We start from the raw sequence: 27,363 nt of genomic DNA on the forward strand, positions 1-27,363 counted from the left end.
AAACGAGAAGAAACCACCACAGATAAACCGAGACCAGACAGACCTCATTTACTGACGGACAGGAACCATCTAGCATCCAGAAACATGGCTGTAAGAATTGCATGAAATCAGCGGGAGGAATAATTCGTGAATTCCAGAGTGCTGCAGGCAGTCCAGCTAGCGCAGTGACTGTCGATTGGGAGTTAAAAAAGAATGAGGTACGATGATCGAGCATCTTCTCACAAGCTAACATTTTTGTAGTCATTGCCAAATGACGCTTGACGTGGTGTAAAATCGACGCCATTGGCCTGTGTACGGCAGGAAACGAGTGATCTGAAGTGATGAAACACGCTATACCTTGTGGCAATCCGATGGAATGCTTAGAGAATGCTACCTGCCATCTTGTATAATATCAACAGTGAATTACAGGAGCATGGTGTTAACGATATGGGAGTATTTTTCGTGGTTAGAGTGTGGTCCCCTTATTTCACTTAAGAAAACATGAAATACGGCAGGATATGGACACAATTTACGGAACTGTGTACTGCGTACACTGGAGGAGTAGTTCAGAGATAATCACCGTGTCAGCAAGGCAGTGCAAGCTCTCATAAAGCCGTATCCATGAGGCAATGGTTCGTGGACATTAACATTCCTGAAACGGAGTGGCGTGCCCAGAGTCCCGAGCTGAACCTAATGGAACATGCATTAGAACCCCTTCTTCATTACAGACCACAGCGCTCACCTGCCATCTTGTGTAACATCAATAGTGAATCACAGGAGCATGGTGTTAAGGTATGGGAGTATTTTTCGTGGTTAGAGTATAGTCCCCTTATTGCACTTAAGAAATAGCGAAATACGGGAGGAATGGGCACATTTTACGGAACAGTGTACGGCGTACACTAGAGGAGCACTTCAGAAATAGTCTCCGTGACAGCAAGGCAGTGTACGCTCTCATAAAGCCGTATCGATAAGGCAATGGTTCCTGGAGTTTAACATTCCTAAAACGGACTGGCGTCCCCATAGTCCCGAGCTGAACCTAATGGAACATGCATTAGAACCCCATCTTCCTTACAGACCACAGCGTTCACCATCACTATCTTTTTTGGACTGAAAGTGTCCCCAGCAGAGTTCAAGCCCTCAGAAATGCGAAGGATGGACCCTCAGAAAGGCGAAGGATGGACACACCCACACTAATGTCCACTTATAGCTGTCCGGAAGCGTTTGATCGTATAATGTATTTGATCACTAGGCGTAATTTTCCGAAACCATTTACTGATGAATGATTAAGCGGCATGTCGTATTAGATCACGAATCTGTGTGTGTGAAACATGCACTTTTTTTAACTTTACGTCATGCCGTATCCACTTTCTGTTCCAACTGATGTTTGACAATGTTTTCTGTTGTTACAATCATTCTCTAAAACAAAGACGATAAGAGAAAGGTCTCTGGGATTCCCTGGTAAGTTATAGGATGCTGCATTTAATGTACACAAGCTGGGGAAAATCGTATTATTTATAAATTCAATAAAATCATTTCTTAGGGAACCTTTGTTTCATTATTAATAGGAATGCTTTTGACCTTCCTGTTGATCTTTGGTGCTAAGCTGATAACGTTAATAAGACTGTACTGAAGAACGGAAAAACTAGGGACAACCACATTGTTTTAGACCATATGATTTCCAGACTATGACAAACTGTATCCCCGGTCACAGATTCCGTTACGCTCGTGTGTGTGTGTGTGTGTGTGTGTGTGTGTGTGTGTGTGTGTGTGTGTTAATGCTGTTTGCGGATGACGCTGGAGTTGTTATCCGATGATATCCCATGTGTGGTCGACTGGAGACAGATCTGGTGATCAAGCAGGATAAGGCAAGAAGTCGACACTCTGTAGAGTACGCTGTGTTAGATCAGCGGTATGCGGGTGAGCGTTATCCTGTTGGAAAATAACCCCCTGGTATGCTATACAAGAATGGCAGCACAACATGTCGAACCACCAGACTGACGACCAAAAGTGTAGTCAGGGCATGTGGGATAGCCACCAGACTGCTTCTGCTGTCATGCTAAATAGCGCCCTAGATATAACTGTAGGTGTAGGTGGAGTGTGTCTAGCGCATAGACAGATTGGTTGCAGGCCCTCAACTAATATCTTCCTGAGCAACACGGTGCTATCACTGGCACCGAGGCAGAACCATCTTTCATCAGAAAATACAACAGACGTCCACTCTGCCCCCCCTCCCCAATGAGCTCTCCCATGGCGACACTGAAGTCGCAAATGGTGGGGGTGGGGGTTGTTGACAGTGGAATGCATGCTACAGGGCATCAGGCTCAGAGCTGTCCCTAAAGTAACGGGTTTGTAATAGTTCGTTGTGTCACTGTAGTGCCAACTGCTGCTCAAACTGTTGCTGCAGATGCAGGACGATGCGCCAGAGCCATACGACGAATTCGATGGTCTTCCCTTTCGGTAGCGTCACGTGACCGTCCGAGCTGTGTCTTCTTGCGACTGCACATCCTCGTGACATCGCTGGCAGCAGTCATGTACAGTGGCTACATTCCTGCCAAGTCTTTCTGCAGTATCGCAGAAGGGACATCCAGCTTCTCGAAGCCCTATTACACGACCTCGTTCAAACTTGCGAGGTGTTGATAATGGTGTCTTTGTCGCCTTAAATGCAGACTAACATCCACTCAGCATGTCCAGTCTCAGACGTAATTAACGCTCACGACCCTCAGAGAGTGTATTTAAAGGAACACTGATGTGCATCATTAAAGTGGTGCTTCTGGCGCGGTTCGAATGGTTTATTCGGTTCGAATGCTGTTGCTAGAAGAAGCTTCACTACCTGAAGGGCATTGTCGAGAGAGCGGTAGTTGGCTAGGTAGTGAATGGTGCAGCAAGTTACACGTATGGGCTCGGCTACATAACCGGCCTCTCACCATTCTGTAAACGAACCATCGTATCAGGCAGTGTGATCTCAGCGTCAACTGGGCCATAGTGATGCTACGGACACTCTTCAACAGGAGCAGGTCATCGCCATTTTCTCATTTAATATACCGATTAGAATACGAACTATGTCCGTTTTTTGTCCAAAAGGAAGGAGGGCAGTCAAGTTTTAACGTATCGTTGACGGTGAGGTTGCTGGAGACGGAACATACACTATCTGATCAAAAGTATTTGGGCACCTATTAATGGACGTTAATATGGGTGTGTTTTTGTCCTTTGCCTTCATGATGGCTTGAACTATGCTATGGACTTTTTAAATGAGGCGCCTGAATGTCTGTGGAGGAAACGCACCCCATTCTGTCTCAAGTTCAGAAATCAGAGAAGGTAATGGTTTTGAATGCTGAGATTTGGAGCGATGTCGACGTTCAAACTCTTGCCAGTGTTGTGCCAATGGGTTCAGGTAGGAACTCTGGGCAGGTCAGTCCACATCAGAAATTTTATTGAAACTTCCTGGCAGATTAAAACTGTGTGCCGGACCGAGACTCGAACTCGGGACGTTCGCCTTTCCCGGGTTAAGTGCTCTACCATCTGAGCTACCGAAGCACGACTCACGCCTCGCCTTCACAGCTTTACTTCTGCCAGTACCTCGCCTCCTACCTTCCACACTTTACAGAAGCTCTCTTGCGAATCTGCGAAGGAGAGCTTCTGTGAAGTTTGGAAGAAAGGAGACGAGGTATTGGCAGAAGTAAAGCTATGAGGACGGGGCGTGAGTCGTGCTTCGGTAGCTCAGATGGTTGCCAGCACGGTAGCTCAGCGTGTTCGGTCAGAAGGTTAGTTGCCCTCTGTAATAAAAAACTGAGATAATAGATCAACGACGAACAGAAACGGGTGTCTTGCGACCTCCGCCCGGAGCAGATGCAACGAACTAAAACGAACAAAATCAGATTTAAAGAAAAAGATGGCAGAGCACTTGCCCGCGAAAGGCAAAGGTCCCGAGTTCGAGTCTTGGTCCAGCACACAGTTTTAATCTGCGAGGAAGTTTCATATCTGCGCACACTCCGCTGCAGAGTGAAAAGCTCATTCTAGAAATTTTATTGTCCACAAACTATTGCCTCGAAGATGGTGATTTATGACAGGCTACAATGTCACGCTGATACAATTATCATCCCCGAACTAATCCTCCAGAGAACGCTTTACACAATGCCGTAAAATGTGTTGATATCCTTCTGCATTTAATGTTTTCTTAAGCGCAATGTGCGTACAACACCATAACCACCAAAGAAAACTCCATACCGTAACAGCGTCTCCTCAACATTTCACTGCTGACACTACGCATGACAACGTTCTCCACGCATTCCCCAGACAGAGGGTATAATGGGATTCACCACTCTATGTCACTCGTTTCTAGTCATCCACTATCCAGTGGCTCACTCTTTACATCACGTCAAGCATCGCTTAGCGTTGGCTACAGACATGTGTGGCTTTTGAGGAGCGACTCGCCCATTGTACCCATTCTTTTTAACCACCTCAGCATGGCTACGCTGCTGGTAGCCCTTTGGAATTCACGAGTGATTCATACCGCTGATTTCATGCGACTTTCTATAATGATCTGCCGCAATGCTCGACGGTAACCGTCCGTCAGTAGATGAGGTCTGCCTGGTTTTGGTTTAGTTGTGGTTGTGTGGTTGGTCCTTTGCTTTTCCGCTTCACAATCATAACAGTCTACCTGGGGCGCTTTAGAAGGGTTAAAACTCCCTAATGGTTAAGTTCGTCATCGTTCGACATAACGGGTTCTCCTGACAGACCCATTCAGCTGTTACTGCTTCAGTACTGACAATAAAACACTCCCCGGTTGTGTTTATACTGACGGGTCGTCCCTCCGCATTACAGAGAAATATCCTGATAGTCTTGATCAAATATTGCACGCTCTGCTTGGGATAGGACAGGGAAGGAATTTGGCCACATCTTCTCGAAGGAACAATCTCGGTATGTATGTTAGACAAGGAAACCAAAACTCCTCCCGCACAGGCCATGATGGCCCAAAGGTACCCCATGGCCACGGTGTCATCCTCAGCCTACAGGCATCACTGGATGCGGATATGGAGGGGCATGTGGTCAACATACCGCTCTCCCAGCCGTATGTCAGTCTACGAGACCAGAGCCGCTACTGATCAATCAAGAGGCTCGTTTGCCTCACAAGGGCTGAGTGCACCCCGCTTGCCAACAGCGCTCGGCAGACCGGACGGTCACCCATGCAAGTGCTAGCCCAGCACAGCAGCGCTTAACTTCGGTAATCTGGCGGGAACCGGTGTTACCACTGCGGCAAGGCCATTGGCTAGGGAAACCAAGGAAACCTAAATTAGGACGGCCGGACGGGGATTTAAGCCGCAGTACTCTCGAATGAAGTCCACCATGTTACCACAGCGCTAGCTTGCTAGGTTTAATTCATATTTAATCCATATTTCCCACACAGTAATTTCCTGTACTATATTCTTCACTGCTTCACTCGTAACGTCTCACGAAGACTACCACATACCTGGGAGAATGGCATTTCGCTCCTGCGACTGGTGGGACGTCCAAGGTTGTTTAGCCGTTAATAACTCACACTTCTGCACTGTCTTCCTGAGATGACGAGTCACAAATTCCAGTTTCACTATGGCTATGGAAAGGTGTCCACCAAGTCATTTCGAGTTCGCGCTATGACGCGTGCAGAAAGCGGCCGGCCATTCCTTCTCCCATCTCTGGCGAAATTGAGCCATTGTCTCGTGTCAAGATCCTTCGTCGCCGAGAGAACTTCCTCATTAAACTTATCCCTGATTATGAACACAGACGGTTATTAAAATATAACTGGCCTGAAAAGTGCTTTCGGCATTCGTGACTACGTATTCAAAGCAGCAAGCAGATCATTACAAAACTATTGGGGACGACCATACAATCCGGGCTTTCACGCCCAATATTCGCGTCTTTCATAAATTTTGTTCATGAGCATTAGGCTTATTTCTGCACCTGACGTTTCATCTTCTGAGGCTGGAGACATCATCAGAGGCTAAAAATAGTCACTTATCATTTTAAAACTTAAATATATACAGAATTCCAAACTGTTTGTACGTATACGCGAAGCCTCCAGCATTAGGAAACGAAACATTAGTTACGGAAATAAGCGTCGGACCTCGGCCAACTACCCATAAAATAAAACTATCTGAAACTAGTTCGAAGACTAGAAAACATTGTTCATATGAAAGATAACCTGCGGGAAAGGCTGACAAAATTACAGCTCCAGTTACTTGTGCTCTCACTAAACGTGGGTAAATGCAGGATAATCCCCAAAGCAGACAGAACGAGCCCGGCAGTATCCGATAACACGACAAGTGGAGAACACCTGGAGCACGTTACATGGATCACAAAATTTTAGAGATAATTACAAGAAGCGACATAATATGAGACAGTCAGTGGATGGATCTACAAAATAAATGGTATACTGCACGGAAATACGATCGGTCCTAGGGTGGAAGAGTGTATCTAGGTACTCTTGATGTTTCGTATTCGGTATTTCAATCTAGTTACTGAATTTAGAATGACACGTTCGATTACGTACTAGAAACCACCATATTTTCTGCTGTTTTTGTTGTGAAACACGACGTTCTGTTTTGTGTAGAACTCGTATTCGGAGATATTACGAGTGCTATATATTTAAGTGCTGTATAATACACTGACGGAGGAAACGAATGTTGGTAAACGCATTTCTACGTCTGAAAGATGACGTGTATTCAAATTTTGGTCGAGTCGCATAAGAGCGGCGCTAGGAGCTTTAAACGCACTCTCTCACCGTCGTGAGCGTTGGTTACCCAACGAGCGCGGTGGCGCATGGTTAGCACACTGGACTCGCATTTTGGAGGACGACCTTTCTTCAATCCCGCGTCAGGCCATCCTGATTTAGGTTTTCCGTGGTTTCTCTAAATCGCTTCAGTCAGTGCCGGGATGGTTCCTTCGAAAGGACACGGCCGAATTCTTTCCCCATCTTCTCTAATCCGATAAGACCGATGACCTCGCAGTTTGGTCTCTTCCCCCAAATAAAACCCCCGTTAGTTACCTTTGAGATTGGAAGTAGTGAGTCGTCGTTAGCCAAGCATGCCTTTAGGACGACAGAGACGCCATTATCGGCAACTCACTGACTTTGAATGAGGTCATGTAATAGGGCTATGACAAGCTGAATGTTCCTTCTGCGATACTGCAGAAAGCTTCGGCAGGAATTTAGCCACTGTACATGATTGTATGAATATCAAGAGCTCAGATGGAAACCCAGTTCTAAGCAAAGAAGGGATAGCAGAAAGGTGGAAGGAGTATATAGAGGGTCTATACAGGGCGATGTTCTTGCGGACAATATTATGGAAATGGAAGAGGATGTAGATGAAAATTAAATGGGAGATATGATACTACGTGACGAGTTTGACAGAGCACTGAAAGACCTAAGTCGAAACAAGGCCTCGGGAGTAGACAGCATTCCATTAGAACTACTGACAGCCTTCAGAGAGCCAGTCCTGACAAAACTCTACCATATGGTTAGCAAGTGTATTAGACAGGCGAAATTCCCTCAAACTTCAAGAAGAACACAATAATTCCAATCCCAAAGAAAGCAGCTGTTGACAGATGTGAAAATTACCGAACTATCAGTTTAATAAGTCACAGCTACAAAATACTAACGCGAATTCTTTATAGACGAATGGAAAAACTGGTAGAAGCCGACCTCGGGGAAGATCAGTTTGGATTCCGTAGAAATGTTGGAACACGTGAGGCAATACTGACCCTACCACTTATCTTAGAAAAAAGATTAAGGAAAGGCAAACCTACGTTTCTAGCATTTGTAGACTTAGAGAAAGCTTTTGACAGTGTTGACTTGAATACTTTCTTTCAAATTCTGAAGGTGGCAGGGGTCAAATACAGGGAGCGAAAGGCTATTTACAATTTGTACAGAAACCAGATGGCAGTTATAAGAGTCGAGCGACATGAAAGGGAAGCAGTGGTTGGGAAGGGAGTGAGACAGGGTTGTAGCCTCTCCCCGATGCTATTAAATCTGTATATTAAGCAAGCAGTAAATGAAACAAAAGAAAAGTTCGGAGTAGGTATTAAAATCCATGGAGAAGAAATAAACACTTTGAGGTTCGCCGATGACATAGCAATTCTGACAGCAGAGGACCTGCAAGAGCAGTTGAACGGAATGGACAGTGTCTTGAAAGCAGGTGGAGGGTAAAAATCGTAGGGGGAGACTAAGAGATGAATACACTAAGCAGATTCAGAAGGATGTAGGCTGCAGTAGGTACTGGGAGATGAAGAAGCTTGCACAGGATAGAGTAGCATGGAGAGCTGCATCAAACCAGTCTCAGGACTGAGGACCACAACGACAACATGATTGCTGGCAGTTGTTGTCGTGAGATTGTACAGTGGCAAGAAGACTGACCTCCAGATGGTCACGAGGCACTACTGAGAGGGAAGGCCATCATTCTCACTGCATGGTTCTGGCGCACTGTGCTGCATCTGCAGCAGCAAGTTGAGCAGCTGCTGGCCCACAGTGGCACGATGAACTGTCACAAATCTGTTACTTCCAAGAGAGCTCCGAGGCAGGCACCCTGTAGTGGCCCTTCTGCCCACAAATCACCACCAACTTCAGTGGTGTTAAACGAGAGGTCAGTGGAGGGCAGTGTTTTCTGATGAAAGCTGGTTATGCCTCGGTGCTAATGTGTTGGTTAGAATGAGGCTGGCTGAGGGCCTGTAACCAACCTGTCTTATGCTGGTCACACTGAACCTGCCTGGGCATAACGGTCTCGGATTCTATTTGATATAACAGCAGGTGCCATCTCGTAGTTACCCCACGCACAATGATTTCAAATTTGTTCACCAGTCTGGTGATTCGACCTGTTGTGCTGCCTTTCATGAACAGCAACCCAGGGAGTGTCTTCCAACAGGATAACGTCAACCCCATACCACTGTTGTAAACCAACATGCTCTACAGAGAGTCGACATGTTGGCTTAGCCTGGTGGGTGTCAGATCTGTCTCCAGTCGATCACATACGGGACATCATCAGACCGCAACTCCAACCTCATCCACAAACAGCATTAACCACCCCTGTATTGACCGGCCAAGTGCAATGGGCATGGAGCTCCATCCCACAAACTGGCCTCCAGCACCTGTACAACACAACACATGCACATTTGGATGCTTGGCATCAACAGTCTGGCAATTACACCGGTTATTAATGTACCAGCATTTTACATTTGCAATGGCTTATCTCGTGCTTACATAACCTGTGACCTTGCAACGTTAATAACTTAAACATGTTATGTAGACAAATATATTCCCGAAATTTCAATACTCGACATTAATTATAATTTGGTGTTGGGATTTTCTTCTGCTAGTGCACATTGTTTGTAAGATTTTGTTAATACTTCAGTTAGACAGTTTTAAGGGGAGGCTGCCCCAGGATTAACGGTCAAGATCCAGGGATAAGATAGGAACGATCATTCGAAGCACAAAAGTCTAGTAAATATGGGCTCTAAAATGCATACCTCAGGAGCTGTGAGTACTTCTTCATCTTCGATACTGTGAAACAAATCTCCTCTACTGTACCATCCATATTTTGAGCTGCGTTAGAGTGGTCCAAAACAAGGAAAAAATGTTCAGTAAATATGGCCTCTAAAGTGCAGAGTATAAGATGGCTCTGAGCACTATGGAACTTAACTTCTGAGGTCATCAGTCCCTTAGAACTTACAGGTACTTAAATCTAACTAACCTAAGAACATCACACACATCCGTGCCCGAGGCAGGTTTCGAACCTGCGACCGTAGCGGTCGCGCGGTTCCAGACTGTAGCGCCTAGAACCGCTCGGCCACTCCGGCCGACCACATAGTATAAGAGCTATGACCGATTGTTCATCTTCGCTATTGCGAAACACATCTCTTTTATTGAGCAACTGCTGAAAACTCTGAAGGTATGCAGTTTGAAGCCCATATTCGTTAGACACTTTTTTTCTTCTGGTTCATACTACCTCCTCCGAAATATGGAGAACAAAGATCTTGCAACAGAACACAATTGCTGCATAGTATCGAATATGAATAACTGTTCATAGCTTTCAAGGTATGAATTTTAGAGCTCATGTTTATTAGACTTATCTGTTCTGAAAGATCGTTCCTGTCACTTCTCTGAACACTGACCATTCGTCCCGGAACACACTGTATTTTTAAAACTAATTATATAATGTGTAGACTGTTAAGCCAATCCTTCGTCAGACATGTACGATCTTGTAACTCAAAACAAAAGGTTTCTCTACCATGGAACACGCGATATTTGCATATGGACTGGGTTTCTTTAATACCTTAACAGTTTTCAGTGCCTAAAAAGGAAATTTGTGATAGTTTCTAATAAATTTTTATTTTAAAATGTTTTTAACTTTTCACTGGTTTTTGGCAAGACTTTTTCTTAATTTGATTTCACTTACTGATTACGGTAATACGCAGACTATTACGTGCAAGCAGACAAGATTTTCTCGATTGCAGGAGTTCTAAATTTGAATGGAACATTAGTTCCTATGTACACGCCATGTTTTATCTTGGAACAGTTTTTCACCTATGAAAAAACTTTACTTTTCTGGAGCAGTTCCACGTAATGTGAATAGTGTCATATGAGGAAGGAATATTGAAATATTTTAAATTTCTCATAGGTCTGGCTAGAGGAGAGGGCAAAAAGGAGTTTCAACGTGCAACACTGCCGTAGTACTCCAGCGTTTTGAGACTTTTCGAAGTACAACAACAAACACCCAGCGGATTCTGGATTGGAACAAAACGGTGAAGCCCATACGAGAGCGTGACAGAAAAACTTTTGAGTTATGTTAAGTAGCAATCCTAAAAAGAAAGACGACGCAGTTCTCGCGTAATATTGATGGATAATTTCAGATAACCATATCTGCAAGTAAAATTATGCTACCCTTTTGCCTGCTACTCTCGTATATCTCGCGTAGGGGCAATGAGAACAGGAAAGGCAGTTTAGGACCCGCTAAGAGCCTAACAGACAATTATTTGCCCTCAACAAATACTCAAATAGAGTTGGACATCGCAGGTTCGAATCCTGCCTCGCGCATGGATGTGTGTGATGTCCTTAGGTTTAAGTAGTTCTAAGTTCTAGGGGACTGATGACCTTAACAGTTAAGTCCCATAGTGCTCAGAGCCATTTCAACCTTAGGTTAGTTAGGTTTAAGTAGTTCTAAGTTTAGGGGACTGATGACCTCAGATATTAAGTCCCATAGTGCTTAGAGCCATTTGAACCATTTTGAAGAAAAAAAAAAAGGCTCTGAGCACTATGGGACTCAACATCTTAGGTCATAAGTCCCCTAGAACTTAGAACTACTTAAACCTAACTAACCTAAGGACATCACACACACCCATGCCCGAGGCAGGATTCGAACCTGCGACCGTAGCAGCCCCGCGATTCCGGACTGCAGGGCCAGAACCGCACGGCCACCGCGGCCGGCCCATTTTGAAGAGTTGGACAGAAAATCTCTAGTACTCATCGCCTTTTACTGCGCAAATACTTACGTAGTGTGTTTGTAGAGGTAGATGCAGAAGTGGAACTAGAAGATCGCCGTGGAAGAACCTTATCAAAAAGCCCTTTCTGCTTCGTTCTTTCACATTTTCTCTTGTGCGTGAATTAAAGCTTCTAGACTAACCTACGGTTTCAGCTCTGCTAGTGGTTATGAATACAGTGTTGTCGGAATACGTGGATTCTTTCGTCCTGAACTGGGGCCTAGTTCAGATTGCCACATGCGTGAATTCACAGAAATTACCTTACTACGAGGGAGCATTAAATAAGTAATGCAATACATTTCTCTTCTCGGCCCATTTCGGTTGAAAAAATGCTCAGTTATTTGTGGAACATCGTGAAATATTCCTGCTTCAGAGCCTATAGTTTCATGAAGTTCCGATAGGTGGCAGCACTATACGTAGCCTTCAAAATGGCGTCTATAAAGGAGGTGCGTTCCAAGCAGAGAGTCGTCATTGAGTTTCTTTTTGTGGAAAACCGAAGCATACAGATATTCATACAGGTCTGCATAATGTCTACGGAGACCTGGCAGTGAACAAAAGCACGTTGACTCGTTGAGAGAAGTGTCTGCCATCATGTCAGACAGACCTGCCCGATCTCCCACGCGCCGGCGGGCCTCCCACAGCTGTGACTCCTGCAATGGAGGAACGTGTGGACACGCTCATTCGAGGTGATCTTCTCCTTCCCCATATCAACACAAGGCCTCACACTAGTCTGCACACACGAGAGGAGCCCACAAACCTTCATTGGGCCGTTCATCCTCAACCACGACAGCCCAGATCTCACAAATACCGACTTCCATCTGTTTGGCCCAACGGAGGATGCACTCAGCGGGAAACAGTAGAGGGGGAAGTTATGCAGCAAGACATTGACTCCGACGTAGAGTGGTGGCATGCGGGTACACAGGCCCACCCGGTAAGGTGGCGTAAGACAATCGCATTGAATGGAGATTACGTTGAAAAATAGCAGTTTTGTAGCCAAAAGAGTTGGATAGTTGGGAATAGTATGGTGTTCTGGGATCCTTAATAAACCAACATGCTTTCGTTGTTGAATTACTTACTGATGGCTCTCGTATGCATCAGAGAATCCTCATTAGTTCATTGCATAATGTTAAGTTTGGTGTGTGATGCTTATTTTGGTCAAGCTGTAGATGTTGATGCCTTCTGGGATAATTCATAATCAATTGCTGCACACTAAGATGATGTTGGCTTTCTGCTAACGATGCGCAACCCTACAAGTTCATTATATGTTCTAATGAAGTTACATGTTTTGCTGCGTGTAGCTGAAAATGCTGTGCTTTAAAATATAAGAACTTACATGGAGAGGAACATTTGGTAATGTTATCAAAGCGTAGAACGCTTTTCCTTCGTGGCATTTGTGGGCATAAAGAGAACCTGTTACAGTATGGTACTGAACAAGAAGACCGAAATCCTGAATAGAATGGAACTACAAACAGAGAGGAGTAATCCTTAACATCTGAGTAAGTCCGTAAGAATAACCAATTGGGCGCTGAAGATGCCAGTCTGATGTGTAGCGGGGAAAGGTTCTGATTATCGCCGCTGCTGTTTAACAGGACGTTTGTAATATTAGATTGCGGTAGAAGGAAAAGCGAAAAGGGTAAGTACTAAATGAAGGTTTTTATAAAGAAAATAAGTGTAAAGAAGTCTGTGAAAAGCCTTTCCGAAAAAAATGGGACATGTAAAAAGTAATCCAGGAAAAGACAATTATGTTATCAGACTTTAGTAACTTAGCAATTTTTTTTTCAGACATGTATTTTTCTAGACAGACTTTAGTACTCAGCAGTGAGACCTCTCTGCATGGGATAGATAAGTTACACAAAGTCGACAACTACAGGTCAGTATTATTATTATCTTCCTAACAGATAAAATGAAAGCCTTGAAAACGCAAATTGTAGCAAAATATCTAGTTTTTTCACCAAACGGAAAACTTTAGCTAGTAGCAAAGGAAAACTTTAACGATGACGTATCAGTTGACAAGACAAATTACTCGTTCTTCACGACGTACCGTAAAGTGTGAAAAAATCTTGGCTACCTTTCGTTGCTTTAGGAGCGCATTTAAGGATCTAGAACCAAACAGCAGTTTCATGGAAATAGGTGAAAGTTATACAGCTTGTTTCGGTCTAATTTGTGTGGCATGAAGCAGAACACTCCGTTTTCACTGTCACATAGCGAATGATGAACATGCTTCTGACTGCAGCACCGTAAGCTGCGTTCCACATTTGGAACACTTGTTTTTTTGTCCTGTATCTATAATGTATCAGCGGTTGTTCCATATAGCTCCAAATGTTTTATTTCCCTATGATAAGCGCGTATGGTTTAAAAATCCTGGTGAGGAACCGAATTGTAAAGTGAATAATGCAATGAACCGATCAGCTATTCAACTACAGAGAAAATTACCAGAGATTCCATAAATCTAACTTCTCTCACAAAAAACATAATCTTGTGCTTGCTCACAACACTGCATGATTACTGGGTGGAGTTCGTCAGATTTATGGAATAGGGAACCATTGGCGAGGATTAGATGGTAGCCACCTACCAACGGTTCTAGCAGCTAACTTCATTACCCGGAACTGAGAGAAATGGCGCTGTAGTTAAAAGTCTGCACGCGCTCCAGGAAGCACTTTGGATTGAAATAGTTGACCGACTATCCAGATTTTGCTTTTCATGGTTTAAGTAAATCTCCAAACGTTGTATCTGGTACTCATCCTTTGGAAAGATGATCATTTCCTTCGTCTTCCTTATTTCACTAGAACTTAAGGGTCTCTAATGATCTCGGCGTCGACGGCATGTTACACAGTTTTTAAAAACTCCTTCATTTACAATCGGAAAACCATCACCCGTAAACACCTATGGTGTTCTGTAGCCACCTTTCAACTCTTGGTGTCAAATGAGGTAATATGCGACAACACAATTTAGGTTCAATTAGTACATTTAGCCAAGAAGCGCGCCATCCCAGTCATCTGTAATATTAATTCACTGATAGTAAGGAGGCGACTATTAAACACAGTAGGGATTCTTACGCTGATGTCGCAGTGCAAAATGCCTTTTTCTAGCTTGAGTTCAACGCTTTTCTCTCAGAAAACTCCGCCTTTTGTCTACACTAATACCTGAGGACCATTTCAATAGAAATGTTGTTACTGTAACTTAATAAAATGGATTGGATTTAAATACCGGTTTTCTTACAACAAGGAATGAGATGTGTTACAAAGTGGATTTTCCCACGGTTTTAAAAAGTATTTCCTGGTGAATGCTCCGCTTGACCGTGGTTAGCTGGAAGCCATCCTGTGGTAGGTTCAGCTTACTCATTGCCAAGGTTTTCATTCTTCGCACACGTTGGCCTCTATTTCGGGAAATGTTTGTGGTGGCTCTGACCACTATGGGACTTAATATCTGAGGACATCAGTCCCCTAGAAAATGGTTCAAATGGCTCTGAGCTCTATGGGACTCAACTTCTGAGGTCATCAGTCCCCTAGAACTTAGAACTACTTAAACCTAACTAACCTAAGGACATCACACACATCCATACCCGAGGCAGGATTCGAACCTGCGACCGTAGCGTTTGTTGTGTTGCTGGTAAATGAACATATTCGTAGGTGAGTGTAGTGGTTGAGTAAGTAGTGTGTACCACTAACAGTGGAGTGAGAAAAGAAAGTAGGTGAAACCCGATGCCGGCAAATAGCCTACGCCTCCCGAATACCACCGCAGGGATCACTGAGTTTAAAGTCAACATTCTACGGACGTATCACTATCTGTAGTGTCTCATGCCCTCATTCAACAAGACACTTGCAAAAAGTCTAGCGATCAGTACGTAAGCAAAAGCTACGATTTACCCTCGCCCTGACAGTCAAATATTAGCAATGAAAATTTCTTTAGCACTGTATTATTCACATAATCAGAGATTATTTTCGGCCTGAACTCGTCGGAAAGGCATTCCGGCACCTCCCGGACAACTTTTTTCAGATCCTGGAACAAGTCAACATTGGAGATTTAAAATACTACACGTGTATTAAATCGCAACTTACCAACGACGGGCGTTCAATAAGTAATGCAACACTTTTTTTCTGGATGCAGATTGGTTTCATTCAGGATTCCAGTACCCCATAATATTCCCCATTCTTTTAGATACAACCCTATTTCTCAATATAATCTCCGTTCAGTGCCACGGGCTTACGCCACCTTAGTGGGAGGACCCCAAAGTAGCACTCTATCGGTCGCCTTCAGAGCTAACGTCTTGCTGCATCAATAACCTCTCTTATTATCCACGTACTGCTTCCCGCGGAGTACAACCTTCATTGGTCCAAACAGATGGAAGTCGGAAGGTGTGAGAGCGTAGCTGTTGGGTGGATGAGGAAGAAAAGTCCAGTGAAGTTTCGTGAGCTTCTCTCAGGTGCGCAAACCTGTATGAGGCCTTGCTTTATCATGAGGAAGGCCGAGCGGTCCTAGGCGCTACAGTCTGAAACCGCGCGACCGCTACAGCCGCAGGTTCGAATCCTGCCTCGGGCATGGATGTGTGTGATGTCCTAAGGTCAGTTAGGTTTAATTAGTTCTAAGTTCTAGGGGACTGATGACCTGAATAGTTAAGTCCCGTAGTGCTCAGAGCCATTTGAACCATTTTTGAGAAGTTCGATTGCGTTTTCGTGGCGACGAAGACTCTGAAATTGTTTCTCTAATTTCCTGAAGGTACCACAGTGCACTTCAGAGTGATCGTTGCACTATGAGGGAGGACACCAAACAGAATAACGCCTTCACAGTCTCAGCAGGCGTTCGTCATGACTTTACCGCATGACGGTGCGGCTTTGAACTTTTCCGACTAGGGAGAGGTGGTGCGGCGCCGTTCCGTGGATGCCGTTTTGTTTTCGATTCGAAGTGTTGAACCACGTTTCACCGCCTGTGACGACGTTCGACAAAAAATTGTCACGATTAGCCTCGTATCGCTCAAGCAATTCCACACACATGTTCCTTCGTTGCTCTTTATGGTCTTCTGTTAGGCAGCGGGGACACACTCTGAGTGTCCCAACTAGTGGACGAGTGTGTCAGCACTACCAACACAGACGTGCAGCTGAATAGCTGGTTGTTTGATTGAGGTCCGTCAATCATCTCGAATTAGAGTGTCCGCACTTTCCAACATTGCTGTGTGCGACCGGCCGGCGCGCGGCAGGTCGGACAGATCTACGCCATCTTATTGCGATGATGACAAAGGCCTCGCCCAACGAATCACTGTGCTCAATTCACTGCAGAGTCTCGGGAGACATTCTGCAAGCACCTATGAATATCTACTACGCTGTGGTTTCCCGCCGAAAAAAATTCAGTGACGGCTCTCTGCCTGGGACGCACCAAGCTACATACGCCATTTTGAAGGCTACATATAGGGCCGCCACCTATCGAACTTCATTCTAAAACAACAGAAGCTGAAGCTTTGAAGGACAAAGTCAGAATATTTAGCACTGAGTGCAGATGAGGTCTTGCAAGATCCAGGATGATGAGCTGAAATCAGTCTGCAAATTTAAATACGTGGGGTCGTACATACAGAGGGCGGAGGACTGGAAAGCGAGATACAACACCGAATAAATTGCGGTTGAAACAACTGGAGGAAAATGAGTGGAGTGTTGTGTGACAAGAAGGTGAGCATTGGGTTGAAAGGGAAAGTGTACAAGTCGGTGGTAAGGCCTGCTATGATATACAGGGCAGAGACATGGCCAATCACAGTAGCCCAGGAAAGGAAGATGGAAGTGGTGAAAATGAGGATGCTGAGGTGAATGTGTGGGGTAACAAGGAAGGACAGGATTAGAAATGAATTTGTTAGAGGAGCTGTGAAAGTGGGACCCATGGGGAAAAAGATACAAGAGAGCAGACTAAGGTGGTACGGACACATACAGAGAAAAGGGGAAGAGTATATCGGAAAAAGAGTTGAGGATATAAAGATTGAAGGAGCGAGAAGGAGAGGAAGATCGAAGATGAGGTGGTAGGATAAGATATCCAGGGACCTAAGGGAGAGGAGGAGAAGGATCCAGTAGAGCAACGCCGATCCTACGTGACGTGGAAAAAGGCGACGTTAAAGAAAGAAAGAAAGAAGCTGAAGCTTCACGATGTCGAGAAGGATCCAGTAGAGCAACGCCGATCCTACGTGACGTGGAAAAAGGCGACGTTAAAGAAAGAAAGAAAGAAGCTGAAGCTTCACGATGTCCCACAAAAAAATTACTCATTTTTTCAACCGGAATTTGCCCATAAAATATATGTTGTATTATTTATTGAACACGTCTCAAACTATTTTTCGCTGCGTCGGCACCACTGAACGTAATACTGAGTGACCAACGTAATGTGCTGGTCAGAGACGTTGGGCGAGATACTGTGTGTGTGTGTGTGTGTTTGTGTGTGTGTGTAACCTCCGTCTCGAATGTCTTTTGTTAACAGCTGGCGGCATCCTCAGAGATCTATAGTGTAGCCAAGATAAGTTGAGATTCTTTTCGAAGTAATGATCGGTACATATTACCATTTGTTTGCGACTGAAAGTGACCTCAGGGATCTAGTAGCATGGTGACGTCTTGTGTTATGTATGTCAATGAGAAATAAATAAGGTAAGAAGTGTTTGAACACGAACCTCTGTATAATACGCTCTCATGAAATCTTGTTTCTTCCGTGTCGTGCCAGAGCACTTGATCAATTGCCGCGCGGAGCACGCATAAGTTGGCTGCCTTTCGAGCCGATACGTAACCATCCTTCTCCTCGAGTCCCTCTGCCCGTATGCTCCAGAACTTTTCCTGTTTCCCTGCCCCGCACCCTAGTCAGAACAAAGGTCGAACTCAACTTTCAAAGATCGAAAATTGTACTTTTTTGTTGAGAGGGAGGGGGGGGGAGGGTTGCACGATTGGAGAGATACATTCCCGTACCTAAAATTTTAGGAACTAAATACTGCATATACCCCGCAGCCTCTGCTCAGGCATGGCGGATGCTAAATCGTACCTTCATTATCGCTTTTTCGTCCTACTGAATTCGTGTACGGAGTAAAGAACAAATGTCTTGCATGCCTCTGCACGTGCCTTTATTTCTATTATCTTGTTGTGATGATCCCTACGTAACATATACGATGGCAACAGTGTAATGGTCACACAGACTTCATTGAGTACAGATTCCACGAAAACTACTTCGTCGTTGTTCTAAGGACTGCTATTTAATTTCCCCGAGCATTTCTGTAACAGTGTCGTATGAACAATTCTGACCACTCAAGATTCTAGCAGCGCCTCTCGGAATTGTCTGAGTATCTGTTTGTCACGCCTGCTTAAAGAGCACTGCAACGATAATCTAAAATTAGTCACATAGCGCCGGCCGGTGTGGCCGGGCGGTTCTAGGCGCTTATGTCTGGAATCGAGTGACAGCTACGGACGCAGTTCGAATCCTGCCTCGGGCTTGGATGTGTGTGATGTCCTTAGGTTTAAGTAGTCCTAAGTTCTAAGGGACTGATGACCTCAGATGTTAAGTCTCATAGCGCTCAGAGCCATTTGAACCATTTTTTTAGTCACACAGCGTCTTGCGTGCCATTTCCTTTACAAATGCACTCCGCTTCTCCGTGATCATGGCAACAAACCCAAGTCTACCATTCGCCTCCCCTAATATTGATTTTACGTGATCATCCCATTTCACATCGCTTCTTAGTATTACCCCCTAAATACTTATTCGGTGATCAACACTAATATTGTAAATTGATACTATCAGGTTCTTTCTTTCTCTGTGTTACAGGCATTAACTTTCATTTACCCGCATATGAAGAGAGCTACCAGTCATTACACGAAATGAAATTTTGTCCAAGCCTTTCTTCACTTTCTGACAGTAGTCTAACGTCGATACTTCCATGCAAATAACTAACTGCATCGCCAGCGAACAGTCTGATAGTGCTGCCGATCCTGACTGCTACATCGTTTGCTCTATTGAAAAAAATGAAGGTAAGTGCACTGAGGGGTCAGTACAAACTTAATTATGTGTATACACTGTTCACCCGTCCTGGAAATCGAGAATGTCGACGACTTTTGCTTGTTATCGATATCAATACTGATAAGATATCACAGTATGTGACATAAATTGCCGTATATTCTGATTGCATTAACTTAGAAGCTCAAATTTCTATACCGGCAAGAAATCGTTGACTTTAGTATATGACACAAATTTCGACTTGATACATCCACCGCTTCCTGAGGAAAAGGGTCTCCACAGAAAGACAAACTGGCAGTCGGAGACGTGACAAAACAAATACTTTCTTCGTGTGATATAATTGCAAATTAACATTCTTTTTACATTCAGTGTAGAATCTTGATTCTTCCCAAATTTATGGCTTTATATCAACTGAAAATATCCTACAGGTTATCATAAATGAGTTTGCGAGTCTCAAAATAAGAGACATAAATGGCCGTACCTTTTGACTGTATTGACTTGGCAGCTTAATGTTCTTACACCACCATACACTTAGTATGTGACATAAATTTCGAATTGTACGTCCACCCAACCCTGACAAAAAAGAGGTCTTATATTTTGAGTGATATAATTACAAATTAACAAATTTCCCGATTTTTCCCTTTAGTTGTACTGTGAAACCTCGCTTCCTGCCACGTTTGATGGGTTTACATCAATGGGAAGTACATTAGGTTTTGATATGTGAGTTGGCAAGTATCAAAATATGTGACATAAATGACCGGATCTTGCACTGACTTTTTGTACGCCACGAAGGAAGTGTAGACTACGTAATATAAATTTCAACTTGATAATTTTCAAGTTCATGAGATAAAGGTATTTTCAGAGACCGAGAGACAAAAGTCAGATAACAGATGACAAAAATATATATTTGTTTGTGTGACACAATTACAAATTAACAATTTTGGGACTTTTTCCTTTACTTGTACTCTGCAACATTGCTTCCTGCCATTTCACTATTATTGGTCAACGAAAAGTACCCTATAGTTTTTGATGAATGAGTTTCTATGAAACAATGTGAGTAAATGGCTGTATCTTTTGATTGCATTGACTTTGAAGTTTAAACTTTTTATTTCGCCGAGGAACAATGAACCTTAGTAGGTGACATTCATTTTAGCTTAATACGTCTACCCGTTCCTGAGAAAAAGAAGTCTTAACAGGCGAACATACAGTCAGATGACAAATGATAAAACTTTTGTTCATGTGATACAAACTATAAATTAACAATTTTAAAGTGTTTTTCTTTACTTGTACCGTGAAACCTTACTTGCTGACATATTTCATGATTCTAGGTCAACGTGAAGTTTCCTGTAGGTTTTGATGATTGATTTAACGAGTATCAAAGTATTCGACATAAATGGCCGTTTATTTTGATTACAGTGACACAGACACTTTACGATTGCATCGCTTACATCGCCAAGGGACCATAGACCTTAGAATGTGACACAAATTTCAACTTGATATGTCTACCAGTCGGTGAGAAAAATGGTTCTTAAAGTCGAACAGGCATACAGAAAAACAGACAGACAGATCATATAAGAGTATCGTTTTTTACCGATAAAGGACAGAGCCCTAAAATTTGGAGGTCCTGTTACGCTTCTGTGGGGCACAACCTATGTTAGTTTGGTTTCTGTGCAATATTCGCCGTCCAGTGTAACGTACTGGGTGATATCAGTAAAATATTCCACAAGGTAGTCACCCATTTGTGGACATACTCAGTATGTAAAACAGAAGTAATATCCGGCGTTCCCCAAGGAAGTGTTATAGGCCCTCTATTGTTCCTGACCTATATTTACGACATAGAACACAATCCGAGTAGCCGTCTTAGAGTGTTTGCAGATGATGCTCTCATTTACCGTCTTGTAAAATCATCAGATGATCATAACGACTTGCAATATGATGTAGATAACATATCTGTATGGTGGCAAAAGTGGCAATTGACCCTGAATAAAGAAAAGTTTGAAGTTATTCACGTAACTACTAAAAGAAATCAGCTAAATTTCGATTACGCGATAAGTCACACGAATCTGAGGGCTGTAAATTCAACTAAATACTTAGGGATTACAATTACAAATAACCTAAATTGGAACGATCACATAGATAATATTGTGGGTAGATCAAACCAAAGACTGCGATTCATTGGCAGAACTCTTAGAAGGTGCAACAGGTCTACCAAAGAGACTGCTTACACTACATAAAAAAAAACTTTGAACATAGCTGCTAAGGTTCAGTGACCGTGTCAGAATTATATTAGAGCAAATAAGCCCTCGCTCACAAATATTTAGTCAAAATTGACCAGGTTTCGACGCTGCTATGAGCGTCGTCTTCAGAATTAAACTAACTGTTCTAAAACATATTTGGTATATAATACGTTAATAAAATTAAAGTTTGTACTGACTGGAAAGAGATGCAGTACTTAGAAGTCACATTTTTAAAAAATCTAAGCGAAAGGCGACGTCATGAATAGTTGTAAATAAGATGGCGAGCCGCTAAGGACTGCTCGTACTTCAGTGAACAAGGGTTGTTGCAACCCTTTAGTTTAATTCTGAGGACGACGCTCATAGTAGCGTCGAAACCTGGTCAATTTTGACTTAATACTTGTGACCGAGGGCTTACTTGTCCTAATATAGTGCTTACACTACGCTTGTCCGATCTATTCTGGAGTACTGCTGTGCAGTGTGGGATCAGCATCAGGTGGGACTGACGGACGACATCGAAAAAGTACAAAGAAGGGTAGCTCGTTTTGTATTATCGCGAAATAGGGGAGATAGTGTCACAGACATGATACGTGGATTGGAGTGGAAATCATTAAAACAAAGGCGTTTTTCATTGCGACGGGATCTTCTCATGAAATTTCAATCACCAGTTTTCTCCTCCGATTGTGAAAACATTCTGTTAGCACCCACCTACATAGGGAGAAATTATCATCATGATAAAATAAGAGAAATCAGGGCTCGTTTTTCCCGCGTGCCGTTCGAGAGTGGAACGGTAGAGAGACAGCATGGAGGTGGTTCATTGAACCTTCTGCCAGGCACTTTATTGTGAATAGCAGTGCAATCACGTAGGTGTAGATGTAGATGAGATGATCATAGTACGGTTCGAACCAGGTACTCAGCGTATAGCGCCACCGCACAAGAATGCTTTAGTGATGTCCGCTAACGAGGATGGTGAGAAAGACACGTGATCTGAAACAGGGCTACCAAGATAGAAGAGGTGAAGCCAAAACAAGGAAAAGAGGGGAGGAACTTTGGCAGGAGTCTTGGGAGGTAGAAGAAGCTGAACGTAGAACTTTCCAGTTCATACCAGATGTGAGGGAGCGCTTGGACATGAAATATTTTGAGCCTACTCGAGGACTGATCCATTCTCTCACTGACCATGGACCCTCCATTTGGGAAGAGGGCTACAGCAGCGTGTGACTGTGGAGTGTCAGAGGGTACTCCCGACCATGTAGTTTACGAGTGCCGCCTCTTCAATGATGTTGCGACTACACTTCGAGACAGACTACCAAACCACGACACTTATCAGATGCTTAGACGTGAGGACACTTTCCAGATGTTAAACACATTGGCCAACGAGGTATAACGGAAAGTTTTAACAGAATACTTGAGGGACATGAACTAAATAACAAAGACAACCAACACTGATTGCGTCCAGAGCCCTATTCCCATACCGCCTGTGCGTGGACTGGCCGCCTTTCCATCATAGTTGGAATCCGCCACGTGCAGGATTAGGGGGAATGGGGTCCATGCTAAAGGTAAGGACACGCACCGGAAATAACGTAGGATAAGTTAGTTTGTAGGACTTAGTTTTTAGGAAAATTATGCTAGGGAACCGCAGCGACTCAACACCGTGCTATCAAAAGTAGGTTTATATCTTTCACTGGCACACATGTGACGCTGCAGGCGATAGGGATTAGTTATAAGAAATAGACATAAGCCGTAGGTATTAGATATTAACTGCCCGTTGTATGAAAAACTAGTCACAGCTGCCAAATACCAACGCGAATTCTTTACACACGAAAGGAAAAACTGGTAAAGCTGACCTCGGGGAAGATCAGTTTGGATTCTGTAGAAATGTTGGAACACGTGAGGCAATACTGACCCTACCACTTATCTTAGAAGAAAGATTAAGGATAGGCAAACCTACGTTTCTAGCATTTGTAGACTTAGAGAAGGATTTTGACAATGTTGACTGAAATACTCTCTTTCAAATTCTGAAGGTGGCAGGAGTAAAATACATGGAGCGAAAGGCTATTTACAATTTGTACAGTAACCAGGTGGCAGTTATAAGAGTCGAGGGACATGAAAGGGAACCAGTGGTTGGGAAGGGAGTGAGACAGGGTTGTAGCCTCTCCCTGATGCTATCCAATCTGTATATTGAGCAAGCAGTAAAGGAAACAAAAGAAAAGTTCGGAGTAGGTATTAAAATCCATGGAGAAGAAATAAAAACTTTGAGGTTCGCCGATGACATTGTAATTCTGTCAGAGACAGCAGAGGACTTGGAAGAGCAGTTGAACGGAATGAACACTGTCTTGAAAGGCGGGTATAAGATGAACGACAACAAAAGCAATCGTGGATAATTGAATGTAGTCGAATTAAATAGGGTGATGCTGTGAGAATTAGATTAGGAATGAGACACTTAAAGTAGTTAAGGAGTTTTGCTATTTGGGGAGCAAAATAACTGATGATGGTCGAAGGAGGGAGGATATAAAATGTAGACTGGCAATGGCAAGGAAAGCGTTTCTGAAGAAGAGAAATTTGTTAACATCGAGTATTGATTTAAGCGTCAGGAAGCCGTTTCTGAAAGTATTTGTATGGAGTGTAGCCATGTATGGAAGTGAAACATGGACGATAAATAGTTTAGACAAGAAGAGAATAGAAGCTTTCGAAATGAGGTGCTACAGAAGAATGCTGAAGATTAGAAGGGTAGATCACATAACTAATGAGGAGGTATTGAACAAAATTGGGGAGAAGAGGAGTTTGTGGCACAACTTGACTATAAGAAGGGATCGGTTGGTAGGACATGTTCTTAGGCATTAAGGGATCACCAGTCTGGTACTGGAGGGCATCGTGGAGGGTAAAAATCGTAGAGGGAGACCAAGAGATGAATACACTAAGCAGATTCAGAAGGATGTAGGTTGCAGTAGGTACTGGGAGATGAAGAAGCTTGCACAGGATAGAGTAGCATGGAGAGTTGCATCAAACCAGTCTCAGGACTGAAGACCACCACGCCGACGACGATGAAAAACTAACTGTAGCTCACGTGAAAATTGTAACTAGCTTCAAATTATTAGTTGTGTAGTTATTATGACCCACTAATGAGATAAGGAAGGGGTGAATTTTGTGTAATTATTATGGTATTTGTACATATTTTTTTTTTTTAAAAAAAAAAAAAAGAAGCTAAGTAGCACTGCCAACAAACTGCGGCGCTTACCTGATGACGGTGGCGGGCAAGAAGAAGCTGGAGACGATGAGGGCCGCGTACACGACCACCAGAGACTCGGTGCCCAGCCCCTCGGACGCGTTCACCGAGCTCTGCAGGTTGGCCGCGCCGAAGTAGGCCGTGAAGTGGACCAGGAAGGCGAAGCTCAGCACCAGCACGTTCACCACGATGCGGCGCCTCTCACGAGCCGCGCCCGAACAGTCCTCGCCGCGTTCCGTGTCGCTGTCCACTTTGCCGTCGAGGCTCTTCTCTTTCGCCGGCGGTCTGTCGCCGTCGCCGACGAAAGCCGGGTTGTCGAAGCCACCGTTACTCTTCGGAACAACCGTAGAGGCGCTGTCGTTACTGTTGATGTCTCCAGTCTCGCCACCCGACCCCTCTTCTGGTCGACATCGCTCGCTGGAAGCGCAGCCTTCAGTAGACATTGTGTTTTGACCAGCAGCGACCGCCACGGGCTGAGCGTTTCCTTCGGGCTTAGGCGCTCCACTAGTGGGACGCACCGCCGCGACCTGCCCTCCGAAGCGGCGAGGCACTTCCTCGCTACTTCGCAAATCAGCTCCACCGTCCACTGGTGTTGTCTCCCTGACACCGTTTGTCGCGTCCGCCGATCCCGTCTCACTGCTTTCACTCTCGGCACCGCGACCGATGTCCGTGGAAGGACTGTTTTCCACAGCGCCGTTCGCAATCGATCTGCGCTGGTCGATCGCTGTACTCAGTTCCCGATCTGTCGCAGGAGCGTCAGCGGACGACCGAACCGCGGTCTCCGTTGCGGGACGGCATTCCAGCTCATTGAGTTTCTCGGATCCGGAAGCGTGTGGATTTGTCACGCATTCCTCCCTCGCTGAGTTGTCCATTTTACCATAGCGATCGATTTCGTCCGTACACACACTTTCAGAAAACGTTCCTTTGCAAATTTGCACCGGCGACGTGGAATTTACGGTTGTCTTCGAATGCAGGTAATTACCCAGTGAGTCTTCGTGCATAACACCACCACTTTTAATAACACTCGTAACTGCTCCTTCGCTGCCTGAATCCATATTACCACAATTTATGGCTCCTCGTCCACAGTCGAAGAAGTTTTCTCGAATTTTGTTTCGTGTTCACAGTGTTCGGCAGGTGTCTAGTTTTTCGAAGTAGTGCGAAATGCGGTAGTGCGAAATATGGCCGCTGCCCTCTGAAGGCTCCGTATCTACCACAAGCACGAGCAGAAGCAATTCGTGCCGACTCACGCACGCCTATGCTGTTAAAAGAAAGCAGATGCAGATCCCGTCGCTATTTAGCTCAGCAGCGTCTTAGGAAGCTCATAGTCATTGTGCGTAATCCACGGCACTACCAAAGCAATAAGCAAACTGTGCGCCTGGAGATAATACACAATCCACAGCCCGAATTACGCTTGCTTACTTCCGGATTTGTGTAGAGCGTCTCGGTTTAGCAGCTGTTTGCTGGAGACTCATGGCAACGAGCCCTCGGGGTACGATTTGAGGACAGCGAGGAAGCGCACAGGGTGGGTGAGGTCAGTAACCTGTTGCAAGTCATTCAAGAGATTCCCTTATCGACAGTAAATATTCGCTTCCCTTACGTTACACAGATCACTTCTTAGCGTTCAAGCAGAGAGCTCCGCCGCAGGCAAATAAATATATCGATAGGTGGAACGGAGAATGTAGGAGCTTTAACTGGCAGATTACACGCGTACGACCTGCACGTGTAGTACTGCTCTCTTCGATGGTTGTAGAAGCGCACTGCGGGTTGTGTCCGGTGCCGCGCCACTCGCAGAAGTGGCGGTGGAGGAGCCAGAAGCCGGCGAGGACGACTGCTGTTGCTTGCGGTCTGCCGTCCGCCGGCGCGGTTTCCCGCCCTCGCGATCTTTACGTAAGCGCACTCTGCCGTCGGCGCGACTGTAAACCACCGGCGCGCGGCGCACAGCTGATTGTGACAGCTGACGGCAGGGGAAGGGAGAGGGAGGAGAGGAGAGGAGGGGAGGAGAAGCAGCTACGTGCTCAAGAAAACATACCGAGCCTCCGAGTATTACAATATCTGCCTATGGACTACTTAACGAAAGCTAAGACTGCAAAATACTGATAAGAATTATACAGGGTGTTACAAAAAGGTACGGCCAAACTTCCAGGAAACATTCCTCGCACTCAAATAAAGAAAAGATGTTATGTGGACATGTGTCCGGAATCGCTTAATTTCCATGTTAGAGCTCATTTTAGTTTCGTCAGTATGTACTGTACTTCCTTGATTCACCGCCAGTTGGCCCAATTGAAGGAAGGTAATGTTGACGTCAGTGCTTGTGTTGACATGTGGCTCATTGCTCTACAGTACTAGAGCATCAAGGACATCAGTACGTAGCATCAACAGGTTAGTGTTCATCATGAACGTGGTTTTGCAGTCAGTGCAATGTTTACAAACGCGGAGTTGGCAGGTGCACATTTGATGTATGGATTA

General features: G+C 44.5%; 1 protein-coding gene across 1 annotated transcript in view; it reads right to left on the bottom strand.

Annotated features, from left to right (window-relative positions):
* Positions 1 to 26,848, bottom strand: part of LOC126337104 (protein unc-93 homolog A-like) — a 297,653-nt gene extending 270,805 nt beyond the window's left edge. Inside the window, exon 1 of the mRNA XM_050001439.1 lies at positions 24,910 to 26,848. Coding sequence (XP_049857396.1) covers positions 24,910 to 25,952 — 1,043 coding nt within the window. The 5' untranslated portion in view covers positions 25,953 to 26,848. The remainder of the gene's footprint in view (positions 1 to 24,909) is intronic.
* Between the last annotated feature and the right edge of the window lie 515 nt (positions 26,849 to 27,363).

This window comes from Schistocerca gregaria, chromosome 1 (assembly GCF_023897955.1).
Source record: "Schistocerca gregaria isolate iqSchGreg1 chromosome 1, iqSchGreg1.2, whole genome shotgun sequence".
Classification (NCBI taxonomy): domain Eukaryota; kingdom Metazoa; phylum Arthropoda; class Insecta; order Orthoptera; family Acrididae; genus Schistocerca; species Schistocerca gregaria.